The sequence below is a fragment of the Bombina bombina genome, chromosome 2 (genome assembly GCF_027579735.1).
Source record: "Bombina bombina isolate aBomBom1 chromosome 2, aBomBom1.pri, whole genome shotgun sequence".
NCBI lineage: Eukaryota > Metazoa > Chordata > Amphibia > Anura > Bombinatoridae > Bombina > Bombina bombina.
Genome location: NC_069500.1, coordinates 240,683,892 through 240,699,375, shown reverse-complemented (window position 1 = coordinate 240,699,375; position 15,484 = coordinate 240,683,892). Strand labels below are relative to the sequence as shown.

At 37.5% G+C, this 15,484-nt stretch overlaps 1 protein-coding gene across 2 annotated transcripts in view; it reads left to right on the top strand.

Annotated features, from left to right (window-relative positions):
• The window catches only part of SKIC3 (SKI3 subunit of superkiller complex), a 403,595-nt gene that overhangs the window by 79,753 nt on the left and 308,358 nt on the right, over positions 1 to 15,484 (top strand). For both annotated transcript variants that reach the window (XM_053701496.1, XM_053701495.1), the window contains exons 9-12: positions 1,673 to 1,813; positions 3,317 to 3,418; positions 6,731 to 6,864; positions 8,315 to 8,401. In XM_053701496.1, coding sequence (XP_053557471.1) covers positions 1,673 to 1,813; positions 3,317 to 3,418; positions 6,731 to 6,864; positions 8,315 to 8,401 — 464 coding nt within the window. The remainder of the gene's footprint in view (positions 1 to 1,672; positions 1,814 to 3,316; positions 3,419 to 6,730; positions 6,865 to 8,314; positions 8,402 to 15,484) is intronic.

Sequence of the window (15,484 nt, the reverse complement as noted above, 5' to 3'; positions counted from 1 at the left end):
CTCCCCTTTTCCTGTAACTTAAAAGTTGTAGATTTTCTAATTCTCAGAGCTGTAAATACACACTGCAGACATCTTAAAGGGCCATAATACCCAAATGTTTAAACACTTGAAAGTGATGCAGTATAGCTGTAAAAATCTGACTAGAAAATATCACCTGAGCATCTCTATGTAAAAAAGAAAGATATTTTACCTCAAAAGTTTCTCAGTAGCCACCTCCCATTGTAAAGGATTTCTAAGCAACAAATCAGTTTAAATACTTTTCTTAGACTCTTTTTCCTCCAATTTTGTAAATGGGAATAGCTGAATTGTTTTAGGTGTATGAGATTGAGTAGAGTGCTATTGGTGTTGCATACTTTATTTTCTTTCACGTATTTTAATAAAATATTGTTCAATAGCATTTATAAAGGTGTATTTCTTATTGTGTAACCTTAGTAATGGAGTGATCTGTAAAGATACTTTGCACATAATTTATAAGATACTTGAATTGAATTTGTTTATCTTATTTAAAGCATTGCATTTATAAATGTATTTATACCCCATTAACCTAAAGTATTTTAAACATGTTTTAATATTCAGAATGACTCATATTCAGGACTAGCAAGTAAAGGGTTATTGTGTCTTGCTGTAGGAGCTATTGTTTTGCTTCTAGTAATGAAGTTTAAAAGGGTAAATCATATAGTGGTTCCACTTGAGATGCTACTTATTTTCCTCTTTTGAGCCCACTCACAGGGAAGAACATACTGTTCCAGCTCTCATGCAGTACTCTGAGTAATAGCAGGGAATGGAGAGACAAAGGCAGATAATTATACATCTCTATATGGATACCACAGAGTTGATTGCCAGACATATATCATTCATCATATGGACAAAATAAGCTTCAGTTGATCCAGTCCATTCAGGAAATAGAAGTAAAAATGTTTTGGGACTAATTAGGCATGATTTACTTGTTTGTTTATTAAGTACATCTACATTAAATAAGGATGTTCTGCCTAGGTTATCTGACAGTATAATTTTTTTTTTGGGTAGTAGACATTAGAGATATTTGTCTGATTTATGATGTTCTACAGTAATAAATGTATTGCACTGTGTGTTGCAAATGTGGAGAGATGTTGTGCTATGGGAGCCAGATGGCAAGAAAACCCCAAAAGACCTTTAGAGGCACATTGTGGTCTCCTGGCTGTATGTTGCAGACCCTTGATATTATTGAAATAAGTTGCATTTTTGGTTGAGCATCTTTCACAATCTTTTGAAGAGGGTGTGTGCATACACATGTAATAAAACATTCAATAAGAACAGCTTATTGTGATGGTTCAGGCGCAGTTTAAATCATTCACCACAGTTTTTAATATTGCTTGGTATATCTTAGACTATCTTTTAGACCTGTAAGGCCCTATACGTTATCTTAGATGTTGGCTTACAGGGCTCTATTCTATTGCAAGTTTTTTTTTTTTGGTAGGGGGGGGGGGTGTTAAACTCAACTAGACTCTTATTGTGTATGTCAATATTTATGTTTCTGTCTCCCTGAAAGCTCCAGTGTTGTCTGTTTTCTATAGACGCAGGTGTGACCAGTAAATGCACATGCTAATGCTTTGGTGTCAGATGATTGTATATTGGCTTGCACAGATCATGCAGAAATGTATTTGTGCATTCATTTATTCACTTTTTATTACAGGTGGCATTAGTGAAGAGGCATTTAATTGTTACAATAAGCTTTTTGAGTTGGATCCCTTGAATGGTCCTGGCCTTATTGGCATGGGTATCAAAGCACTGCATGACAAAAAGTATGAAGCGGCCTCAAAAAACTTAGTTCAAGGTAATGTGTTTTATCTTTTGGCTTGGTACATTGCATATTGTACTGTTACAATGCTACAAATGTTTTATCCAACATGTCTTCTTAATTGGATCTTTAACACCCCTTTAGCAATAATGGCAGCTTTAAGCTTTTATTATGCAATATATTTGAAGAAATAGGGAATTTAATGGTACATTAAACTGCAGTAGCAGGGTTACTACTGACTATGGTATTGTTTTTCCTCCTGTGCCTGCCTTCAAATGTGTTTTCTTTTTTAACCCCTTAAAGGGACAGTTTACTCAAAAATGTTCTCCCCTTTAATTTGTTCCCAATGATCCACTTTACCTGCTGGGGTGTATTAAATTGTTTATAAGTATTTTCATTGTCCTTTGAAATAGTTTATTTAGCCTGTGGTATCCACACCTATCCTTAAAGTTTTTGGCCTCGAGGCCAAGCTGTGTAAACACAGCAAGCAGAAGAAATTACACTCCCAGTGGGTTATAGAAGAGATAAGGTAATAAAATGTTAATTTTCCATTGTTCTCTCCAAGTATTGTTGATTGGTATATGGACAGATATAAGATAAAGAAGCAGGTATATTTGCAAAATGTGATAAAGTAATGAGATCTGATTATACCTACAAGCTCAACCCATTTTATTAGGTTGTGGCTTCAAAACACAAAATCAGCTCATTTATATACACAAATAAACCTTAACAAGCGAATCTCATACATTTTATACTCTGCAGCTGGTTAAAAAAGTAATTGGAAACATATTAAAGGAAAAACTATTTTATAGTATACTGTCCCTTTAAGCTCTTAACTTTTAAACTGTGCAAAAAAAGGGCAAAAATGTAATTCTTCCACTCTCTGTCATGTGAGCTAAACAGAAGCAGAGCACTTTTGCAGATCTGTGATGTTATTGAGGGTTTTTGACAGCTGTACCTTGCTCTTCAGTCACACAAGGCAACAATACGCGTGCTACAAGATGGCGGCAGAGATTTAGAAGCGGGATTCTGTAATGAGTTAAAATAAGAGCATGGCTTTAATGAGAGCTGCAAGTTCAGGGGGAAATACAATAGTACGGTAAGTAGTACCCTGCAGTTTAATGTCCCTTTAATGATGGTCTATTTGGCACACTATTTATAGATGACTGGAATCAGCAGCAACTTGTAACCTTAGAGCAACAGAGGCTGTCATACATGTAGAGGAAAATGTAGGTGACTGTGCATCTAAAAGGAGAAGAAATAAATTGTAGAGAAATGGGACAAGGAGAAAGTGTGACAATGGAATAAAAAGTAAAGGTGTAATGCTCATTAAAACATGCAAACTTTTTATTTTCCTTTCATAGTTCTATAGCTGCCGTTACAAAACTTGAATCTTCTTGGCCACCTTAATTTTTTCAAATGTAAAGCTCCAATTGATGAGATCTCATATAAAATGATGGGGTACATAATTTGTTAAACGTTCTAATATACTTCTACATTGGGTTAAGATTTTGTGTCGTTATTTTGTTTGGTTGTCAGGTCTGCAGCAGGTAGTGTCTTGTCCTTCTGCATGGTGCTATCTGGCTCAGGCTCAGCTGAAGATACACAGGCACATGGAGGCTGTTATATCTTGTGATCAAGGTAAGTGGTTTGTGACTTTATCAAATAATAATAGTGTGAAAAATGATTAACAGGATTACCAAAAATTAAAAAAACAATATACAAATACCAAATGACAAAATGAACCAGTACAATTTTATGAGCAGCATTAAAACATAAGGCTACAAGCAGGAGCAAATCTTCAATTACTCAATTTACTTCCAAGGTGTATCCTTATTTATTTTGAGCTGCTTTTCATTCTGAATATGGGAAGAAGCTGCACTTTTCTTCCAAGAGTCCGGTGGGAAAGCCAGAGTGCACCCTGTAAGAGAAAGGGTGGGCATTTCAGCTTCTGATTGGCCCACCCTTTTGCTTACACTTGGACTACTGCGAAGATAGAAAGTTAAGAATGGGATGGGCATTCAGCAGATTCGAAATTGGCTGCATTTTAAAACACTTTTTTATTATGATTTTTATTAAAGTGAATACAAAGCGTAATGGAGGAACACACCAAGACACAAATGTAAATTGACATTGCTGGGCAGTCAATAAGCATTTTTAAGCATTTTTTATTGATATAGCAGCCCACATCAGTAAGAATGTACATGAGGAATAAAACATTCATACATTTATCTTAAGTAATAAAACACTTTCTGTAACTATCCTTCCTCCAAAATAAAGAGGCTACTCTTGTGCTTCTCTGAAATTGTAATGAAAGATAAGAAGGATGCTCTGATAATTACAGCTGGTAGATCACTCTAGGGCTTAAGTAACAATGCGTATTTGCACAAATATGTCATTAGGAGGGCATAATATGGCAAAACCAAGCACTGGGACCTAATTATCCACCCTATTTGGCACTGTAACAAAGTGAGTCCTGTGTTCTGGAAGAAAAGAGAAAACAGAATTGTGTCTGAATATTGCAGCTTAATAGCAAATAAGGAACACAACCAGCAAAAAATAATAATAATGCCCTGACAGGTCCCTGTATGTAGGCTTGTATGTTCACAGTATAAGCTATCAAGACTGAACAAGTTACCAAAAATCACCAGTGCAGGGTCACTGTTGTATCATAAGGATAAGGATAAGATCCTGAAAGGAGACATGATGCGAAGGTGCTAGCATCTATACTAATCTACCATTTGTAAGGTATAAAGAGGTGAGATCCAAGCATCTAAGAATTCAGCAAGGGCAGCTATAAAACTATATACTGTATACTGTTAAAAATATAGCTGCGTTAAACTAAGGTGGTATTTACCATGTTATAACCTAGTGAATGTAAAAAGCACACACTATATGGAGCTGTAACTGTTAGATAGCCAGAGGTTCCCTCAGATCTTAGCTTCATAAACTCAGGCTATTCACAATGTATCCAAGATACAATTCCACAATAGTCCCACAGTACTCTAGTGTCATAATCATCAGATGGGGTTCCCTTGACATTGTTAGGGAGCCTATACTAATCCAAAGCAGCTACCCCATTCCAGTCCTCACCTGTTCTTAAAGGGACACTGTACCCAAACTTTTTCTTTCGTGATTCAGATAGAGCATGCAATTTTAAGCAACTTTCTAATTTACTCCTATTATTAATTTTTCTTCATTCTCTTGCTATCTTTATTTGAAAAAGAAGGCATCCAAGGGTTTTTTTGGTTCAGAACTCTGGACAGCAGTTTTTTATTGGTCGATTAATTTATCCACCAATCAGCAAGGACAACCCAAGTTGTTAACCAAAAATGGGCCGGCATCTAAACTTACTTTCTTGCTTTTCAAATAAAGATACCAAGAGAATGAATACAATTTGATAATAGGAGTTAATTACAAAGTTGCTTAAAATTACGTGCTCTATCTGAATCACAAAAGAAAAAATTTGGGTTCAGTGTCCCTTTAAGAATGTCTAGTGGCGGGTAGTGGGCTTTGAAGAGTTCCACACAGAGGGATTTCAGTAGTGATACAAGCATGTCTAGAAATTAGATTGAAATGGGTATGAGCTGCTCCATACCATTCACATTGTACCTTGGAACTGATCATTTTCAGCTGGGGGGTCTTGTAGGATCCAAAGGCTCCTGCTGGGTGGTCTGCTCCACGAATTTGTACCAGCTCTCCACCTAGTTCCCCTAGATCAACCAGACTGCTGCAAGGCACACAGAGACGCCAAAGGGCAATCCCCTTTCATTAACAGTCCTATCTTGTTGCTCTGGGGGGTAAGTAGTTAATACTGTACTGAAAAGTTGAGGTAAGTTGATGGGGATCCCCGCAGCAGCTCCCAGAGCAAGTAAATTAGGAGTATGCAATGCCAGGTAGAATGCTGCAGGTGAGATGGCTTCCTCCAGCTCTTCCTTGATTTCTCACATCTGAATCACCAGGAAGGCTTAAAGGGACAGTCTAGTCAAAATTAAACTTTCGTTATTCAGATAGGGCATGTTATTTTAAACAACTTTCCAATTTACTTTTGTCATCAAATTTGCTTTTTTCTCTTGGTATTCTTAGTTGAAAGCTAAACCTAGGTAGCCTCATATGCTAATTTCTAAGCCCTTTAAGGCTGCCTCTTATCTGAATGCATTTGACAGTTTTTCACAGCTAGAGGGTGTTAGTTAATTTGTGCCATATAGATAACATTGTGCTCAGGCCTGTGGAGTTACTTATGACAGGGCACTGACTGGCTAAAATGCAAGTCTGTAGAAAGAACTAAAATAAGGGGGCAGCCTGCAGAGGCTTAAATACAAGGTAATCACATAGGTAAAAAGTATATTAATATAACAGTGTTGGTTATGCAAAACTGGGCAATGGGTAATAAAGGGATTATCTATCTTTTTAAACAATAAAAGTTCTGGAGTAGACTTTCCCTTTAAAGCTCAGCAAAAATGCAATAGTTTTTTACCTCTATTTGAAAGTCTGAAGAATAGCAGTATTTACATGTACTACAGTTACTCTGCAGGAGAGTAAAGGTGGAGGCCAAGCCACTGTATATTCCGGAATGCTGAGGCTGTCCACAGTAGTGAGCGATACTTTAACTAAAGCAGAAATAGTAGCTCTGTAAGTTCATATAGCTCTGAACATAGGATGCTGCAGAAATGTGAAGATAAATTACAGATTAAACTGTAGATCTTGAGCAGCTCACAGAGGTTTGTCCAAACATGGCTGCTGCCCGGAAGTTCTTTTAAAACACTTTTATTGATCTTATAGACCTGTCTGTTATGCAGCAAATTGATTATGTGGGGTAATTTAAATGTTTACAGCCCCTTTAATTTATTTGTAAGTGTTAAGAGAAATAGTTATGGTATTTGTTATACTTTAAACATTGCATAGTTAAGTTCTGATTAACGTAGGAGCAAATGTAATACTCTTGTCATTTAGCAATTAAAGCTTTTATGAAGCAACAAAACGGATCCCATCTACAAATGAATACAGCTCTCCGTCTAAAGGCAGAAGCTTTAATGGAAGGCACTGGCTCCATCTGCGCTGAAGAGGCATTAAAGACTGTTGAGCAGGTATATTTTAGCAATTAAATATGTATATGCCATAGTCTTTGTTTCTGATTTAAATAACTTGTAAACATATGTATTGAATGCATAGATCCTGCATTTGTTTTTTACATTGCTATAAGCTACTGATTTAGGATGTAATTTACTATTTTACTGCTAATTTTAGGTTATTATGCTCTCCAACAAATTTCCTGGATACTGCTTGAATAATTAAACAAATTATTCTGTAATAGCTGCTACACTGAAAAATAATAAGCTATACTGTGAATAAAACCTCTACCATCATGTTACTCTGGAGATGTAGAAACATAATTTATCCTATCTATTTCCTCATTTTACAGTATTTTCATCTCAGCTGATAGTTTGGACAATATATTCTGTGTGTGTGTGTGTATATATATATATATGTGTATATATGTGTGCATGTATGTGTGTGTGTGTAATGTTTTCTAATATTATATAATTATTATATATATATATATATATATATAATTATAAAATGTTATATGTGTATGTATATATATATATTTATATATATTTATATATATATATATATATATATATATATAAACACATTGTATACATTTCAAATTACCAGGTAGTATGGACTTTAACCCATAAAAAAAACCAAAGTTCTACAGTTTTTGAGAGATCAAAAATAATGATTTAAATACAGTATGCAATTGTATACAACTTTCTTCTATTATCTAAAAAATGTTGGGTTTTTATGTCCTTATAAGCAATTGCTTTAAAGGGTGTCTTTAGCAATCTATAGCAATAATGTTTGTAGCAATGTTATACATTGTTGCAACACTGCTGTCATAGAATGTTAGAGATATAAGTTTGTTTATTTTTTTTTAATTGCATACTGTTTCTAAATCAAGAAAATTAATTTTGACTTTGCTGTGCCTTAAGGCTCAAAGATTTCTCAAATGTTCTGTGTGTAGGTAAGGGTACTGTTAAGAATTTGCAAACTCATTTTATTCTTTGTGTTCTTATTTATTTATTTATTTATCCATATTATGTCACACATCATTTCAGCTGGTGCTGGATAATAATGAAATCTAATTTACAACAGACACAAACTCAATGGATTTAACTAGTGTTGTAAATTAAGCAGTTAAATCCAATGAGTACAGATCTGTTTTGTATGTATGTGGGTTATGTATGTATGTGAGTGTGTGTATGTATAGCATTTTGTATTAAAATGCTGAGTTGCTGATGTGTATAATGCTAAAGTTTGCCAAATAGTTTGTGACCCTCTGAGTCAATGAAGGAAGGATTTTCCCTATGCAATGTATTTTACTTTTAGTATAGATGAGTAGTTCATAAGGTTGTTATTAACAGGTCAGTAATAAAGAAGTGTAATCTATTTAAATTTCTCAGCACAGTAACAACTTGTATTTTGTAAATATATATTTATATATAAATTCTGCTTTTGTTTTGTTCTTTCCAGATTTCCAATGCAGATAATGACCCTGATCTCAGTGTCATTAAATGCCAAGCTTACCTAAAGAAAGGTTCTGTGGACTGCGCTGCAAAGGTTTCTTTTTTTATTTATCAATTGGAATATTCGCTTGCACAATTTGTTTATCTATTTAGGAACATGTTGGCTTGCTATTTGTAAATCACAGTTGTTAATGTGCCATGTGCACTGTCAGCTGTTAGAATAGGGAAACCTAACAATGTTCAGACTTAAATCACAGGAAAGGGGGACAAAAATAATAAATCTACCCCCTTTTTTTTATAATTTAACCTTTTATATTACAATCTCTAAATGTTTACTGTCCTTTTAATTTAATTAATAACACATAATTCAGCTATGACGTTTCCAAATATGCTATGAATATCCTTGGCGCTACCTTAGTATGAATTACAAAAGTATTTTGATTACATGTTTTGTTTAAGAAAAATATGACAAGTGTATGATTCATACAAAATGAACATATCTATTTCCTCCTGACGCTGTGGGGTGGGAATAATTCCAACAAACCAATTTAGCAGCAAAATAATTATTGTGTAGAGATAAACAGGAGATGCATATTTAATTATATGTACACATGGTGTTGTATCTAGCAGATAACTGTATTGGGGTATGGCAAGAAGCCCTATTTGTTCTCCGGCACCAGGGTTCATAATCCTATTAGCATGGGGCTTTATTATGATAGCAAAAATTACTTGTTGAGCTATGTAGTCAATAAAGTACTATAATTTGTAGGTTTTGCACATTTTGCTTTCTTTGCTTTTTATGTTGATGCAGTGATACAATTTCATGTACTGTGTGTGCTTTTTTCTACATCCCATTTATACATTTTAACCCTGAACACTAAACATATTTCACAACACTGATATATACACCTGGGTATAATTTAGTATGGCTTATAAAATATTGTTTCTCTTGTAAGGTGTATCCAGTCCACGGATCATCCATTACTTGTGGGATATTCTCATTCCCAACAGGAAGTTGCAAGAGGACCCACAGCAAAGCTGTTATATAGCTCCTCCCCTCACTACCATATCCAGTCATTCTCTTGCAACTCTCAACGCGCATGGAGGTAGTAAGAGGAGAGTGGTGAAAAATAGTTTGTTTATTAACTTCAATCAAAAGTTTGTTATTTTAAATAGTACCGGAGTTGTGCTATTTTTTTCTCAGGCAGAGATAGAAGAAGAATCTGCCTGAGTTTTCTATGATCTTAGCAGGTTGTAACTAAGATCCATTGCTGTTCTCACACATGTCTGAGGAGTGAGGTAACTTCAGAGGGAGAATGGCGTGCAGTTTACTCTGCTATCAGGTATGTGCAGTTATGATTTTTTCTAGGATTGGAAATGCTAGAAAATGCTGCTGATTCCTGATAAATGTAAGTTAAGCCTGAATACAGTGATTTAATAATGACTGGTATCATGCTTACTCTCAGGGGTAATACCCTAATAGATATGCTATATAAAACGTTTGCTGGCATGTTTAATCGTTTTTTATATATGCTTGGTGATAAAACTTATTGGGGTCTAATTTTTTCCACATGGCTGGCTGTATTTTTGCCTAGAAACAGTTTCCTGAGGCTTTCCACTGTTGTAATATGAGTGGGAGGGGCCTATTTTAGCGCTTTTTTGCGCAGTTAAAATTACAGACTTAGACATCCAGTTTTCCTCAGGAGTCCCCTGAATGCTACAGGACATCTCTAAAGAGCCTAAAATCGTTTATTGGGGAAGGTAGGAGCCACAGTAAAGCTGTGGCACTTTGCTGGGACTGTTAAAAAAACGTCTGTCGTTTTTTTTTTATCCGTTTTTTTGAACTAAGGGGTTAATCATCCATTTGCAAGTGGGTGCAATGCTCTGTTAGCCTATTACATACACTGTAAAAATTTCGTTTGTGTAACTGCCTTTTTTCACTGTTTTTCAAATTTTGACAAAATTTGTTTCTCTTAAAGGCACAGTACCGTTTTTTTATATTGCTTGTTAACTTGAATTAAAGTGTTTTCCAAGCTTGCTAGTCTCATTGCTAGTCTGTATAAACATGTCTGACATAGAGGAAACTCCTTGTTCATTATGTTTAAAGGCCATGGTGGAACCCCCTCTTAGAATGTGTACCAATTATACTGACTTCACTCTAAGCAATAAAGATCATATTTTGTCTTTAAAAAAATTATCACCAGAGGAATCTAGCGAGGGGGAAGTTATGCCGACTAACTCTCCCCACGTGTCAGATTCTTTGACTCCCGCTCAAGGGACTCACGCTGAAATGGCGCCAAGTACATCAAGGGCACCCATAGCGTTTACTTTACAAGACATGGCGGCAGCCATGGATAATACACTGTCAGCGGTACTAGCCAGACTACCTGAACTTAGAGGTAAGCGAGATAGCTCTGGGGTTAGACGAAATGCAGAGCATACTGACGCTTTAAGAACCATGTCTGATACTGCCTCACAATATGCTGAAGCTGAGGAAGGAGAACTTCAGTCTGTGGGTGATGTTTCTGATTCAGGGAGAATCCCTGATTCTGATATTTCTACATTTAAATTTAAGCTTGAACACCTCCAAGTGTTACTTAAAGAGGTTTTAGCTGCTCTGAATGACTGTGACACAATTGCAGTGCCAGAGAAATTGTGTAGACTGGATAAATACTTTGCAGTGCCGGTGTGTACTGATGTTTTTCCAATACCTAAAAGGTTTACAGAAATTATTAGTAAGGAATGGGATAGACCAGGTGTGCCGTTCTCTCCCCCTCCTATTTTTAGAAAAATGTTTCCTATAGACGCCACCACACGGGACTTATGGCAGACAGTCCCTAAGGTGGAGGGAGCAGTTTCTACTTTAGCAAAGCGTACTACTATCCCTGTCAAGGACAGTTGTGCTTTTTCAGATCCAATGGATAAAAAATTAGAAGGTTACCTTAAGAAAATATTTTGTCAACAAGGTTTTATCCTACAGCCCCTTGCATGCATTGCCCCTGTCACTGCTGCTGCAGCGTTCTGGTTTGAGTCTCTGGAAGAGGCCTTACAGGTAGCGACTCCATTGGATGACATACTTGGCAAACTTAGGGCACTTAAGCTAGCCAATTCTTTTGTTTCTGATGCCATTGTTCATTTGACTAAACTAACGGCTAAGAATTCTGGTTTTGCTATACAGGTGCGCAGAGCGCTATGGCTTAAATCATGGTCAGCTGACGTGACTTCAAAATCTAAGCTGCTTAACATTCCCTTCAAGGGGCAGACCTTATTCGGGCCTGGTTTGAAGGAAATTATTGCTGATATCACTGGAGGTAAAGGTCATGCCCTTCCTCAGGATAGGTCCAAATCCTGGGCCAAACAGTCTAATTTTCGTGCCTTTCGAAACTTCAAGGCAAGTGCGGCATCAACCTCCTCTAATGCAAGACAAGAGGGAACTGTTGCTCAGTCCAAGCCGGTCTGGATGCCAAACCAGACCTGGAACAAAGGTAAGCAGGCTAAAAAACCTGCTGCTGCCTCTAAGATAGCATGAAGGAACGGCCCCCTATCCGGTAACGGATCTAGTGGGGGGCAGACTTTCACTCTTTGACCAGGCGTGGGCAAGAGATGTTCAGGATCCCTGGGCGTTGGAAATTATATCCCAGGGGTATCTTCTGGACTTCAAAGCTTCTCCCCCCATAGGGAGATTTCACCTTTCACAATTATCTGCAAACCAGATAAAGAGAGAGGCATTCTTACACTGTGTAAGAGACCTCCTAGTTATGGGAGTGATCCATCCAGTTCCAAAGGAGGAACAAGGACATGGTTTTTACTCAAATCTGTTTATGGTTCCCAAAAAAGAGGGAACATTCAGACCAATTTTGGATCTAAAGATCTTAAACAAATTCCTCAGAGTTCCATCATTCAAGATGGAAACTATTCGTACCATCCTGCCTATGATCCAGGAGGGTCAATATATGACTACAGTGGATCTAAAGGATGCTTATCTTCACATTCCGATACACAAAGATCATCATCGGTTTCTAAGGTTTGCCTTTCTAGACAGGCATTACCAGTTTGTAGCTCTTCCCTTTGGATTGGCTACAGCCCCAAGAATCTTCACGAAGGTTCTAGGGTCCCTTCTGGCAGTCCTAAGGCCGCGGGGCATAGCAGTAGCCCCTTATTTAGACGACATCCTGATACAGGCGTCAAACTTCCAAATTGCCAGGTCTCACACAGACATAGTACTGGCATTTCTGAGGTCGCATGGGTGGAAAGTGAACGAGGAAAAGAGTTCTCTATCCCCACTCACGAGAGTTTCTTTTCTAGGGATACAACCACAAGAAAGTTTGCAGCACCTGTCAGCGTGTTACCGCGGTTGCTTGCTTTCACATATATAAACCCCAATATATTGCACTTGCTCCAAAACACTTTGACCCCTCAAAAAAGTTCCGTGCTCATATATGTGCTTTAAACAATGTGCTGATATAGCGCTGATCCTGGGGACCCACCTTAAGTCTTCATTGCTCTAGATCCTCTCTCTCCGAAATCTGTGCATCCACAGTAGCCTGGAGGTCGAGCAGCAGCGTGGATCCCTACAGCGTCTCAGCGTGTATGCAGTCAGTCCGGAACTGCGTGACGTCACGGCAAGGGGCGGATGGATCCGCAGGTAAGGAGAGTCCACGGCCGGAATAGGCCGATAATCCAACGTAGTGCTATGTCTTACAGGGGTAGTTTATCGCTGCTCAGTGAATGTGAATGTCCGTGCCTTGAACATATCCAGAAGGTAACAGCAAAATGAACAAGCAGAGGCACCGGGTAGTTCACAAAACAAAAGCGTCCTTTATTCATGTATTAAAAAGACAGCAGGAGACACTTAGGAAAAAGCTTTAAACCTCTGGGGCAAAGGTGGAGTGGTGGTTCCCCACGTACCCTGATGCTGACGCGTTTCGGCAAATGCCGTAATCGTAGCTGAAGGGTGTAAGCTTAATCACTTATTTAAAGAGACAGATCACCTGTGATAGGTTAAAAACTTATGCTACGTGGGTGACACCCACCTCCACCTGTGTGTTAGACAATTGCCCTAATTTAGGATAGTAAGACCATATTATCCACTTCATATAAATCTTTCTTATGCATATATATAACGAAATTGAAATAGTAATAATAGTAATGGTATTTACAGAACATTTCTTGTTATACATATGTAGACACTACTGGAAGAACATAAAAATTATTATCAACATATATGTGTATACATATATCTGCACTGCTCAAATTGCATTTCACATAGATACATAGTTAGGATGCGCAGCCATATAAGACTGCCTGAGCTAATTGTATAGTCTCAATATAATCCTTTGTGTTCCTTGTTTATATCTTAAATTAGTGATTTAAGAAAGAATACCTATTGAATCACAAATATTGTTCTAAACATGAAAATAATAATGATAATAATAATAATAAAGGGTTGATAGAGAATGTTGGAAACCAGGACAAGGGGGGTATATCTACTTGTTACCCCTATGTGTATATATATATATACATATGTTAAAGGCTACTTAGGGGGAGAACCACATTCCATACCCATACATCATCGTACAGTGTCTTTTTGGAAAGATACACAGGTTAACACCAGAAATTGATCAAGTCATATTCAGAATTAAGCCCATTGGGCATCCTGGTGTGCAACCTGTGTATCCAAAACACCTCCCTCTTAAGGAGCAAATTATCCCTGTCACCCCCCCTATTATTTGTGTTTACCACTTCAATAATCGTCCATGACAATGTCTCTGGATCTTTGTTGTGTTTTATCTTGAAGTGGTTCACTAAGGGGGTAGTTAGTTTGCCTGACTTGATGTCATTTATGTGTTCCCTTATCCTGGTTCTGACCTGTCGAGACGTTTGACCTGTATATTGGATGTCACATGAGTCACAATTGAGGAGATAGACTGCATATGTGGATCTGCAATTGAAAAGTGCCCTGTGTGCAAATGTCTCTCCCGAGTGTGCACTTCTGAATACATTGCCCAATTTTGCATGTCCACATGCTATGCAGCTACTATAACTACATTTGTAGACTCCTTTATATCTTAACCAAGAGGATATATTGGTTTCATCCTGTTTCAATTGCGTGGGGGCTACATAGTTGCCTATGGTTTTGCCTCTTCTGAAGGCAAACCTCACCTTTTGTGTGGCAATATGTGCAAGTTCATCATCAGCCGTAAGTAATGTCATATGTTTGCGTATAATATTACACACCTGGTAATATTGCCTGCTAAACTGAGTCACAAAAGTTAACTGTTCAGATTTAGCATCACATACTGATTGCTTCTCACTAAGAAGGGTGGCCCTCTCTATGGCCCTTACTTCCTCCCGGGCCCTGATGATATCCTGTCTGGGGTACCCCCTCTCTTGGAATTTTTTGAAAAGTTCGGTTTCATGCTTAAAGTGTTCACTGTCCCGGGTACAATTCCTTTTTACCCTAGTGAACTGACCCTTCAAGACTGACTTAAAAACCTGTTTAGGATGGCTACTGTGAGCATGTAATAGAGTATTTCTAGTTATAGGTTTTCTATATAGCTCAACCTTTACATATTCTGATCCCTCACCATGAAGGGTAACATCCAAGAAATTAATCCTAGAAGACCCAAATTCATGGGTAAACTGTAGACTGGCATTATTGACATTCAAATGCCCTACGAATTCCTGTGCTTCCTCTAAACTTCCATCCCAAATAAAGAGCAAATCGTCTATATAGCGACGATAATAGACGATTTTGCCCCTTTGCCTGTTTATATCTCCAAAGATGTGGCACAGCTCCCACCAACCCATGTAAAGGTTGGCGTAAGAGGGAGCAAATTTTGCTCCCATGGCTGTGCCACACCTCTGGAGATAGAAAACATGTTCAAACACAAAAAAGTTATGGGTAAGCAGGAATTCGGTAACCCTGACAACAAACCTGATGAAGTCATCGCTATATTCAGTAGATCTCCTTAGAAAGAAGGATATGGCTTCAAGACCAGATCTAAGTGGAATAAACAAATATAATGACTTGACATCCACTGATAACCAGCCATAGCCCTCCTTCCAAGGTATCCTTTCTATTTCTGTGAGAAGCTGTTTAGTATCCCTCAAGGGACTAAGGAGTTCCCCCACTAGGGGTTGTAGAAGGGAGTCTAGCCACCTAGATAAAGGTTCC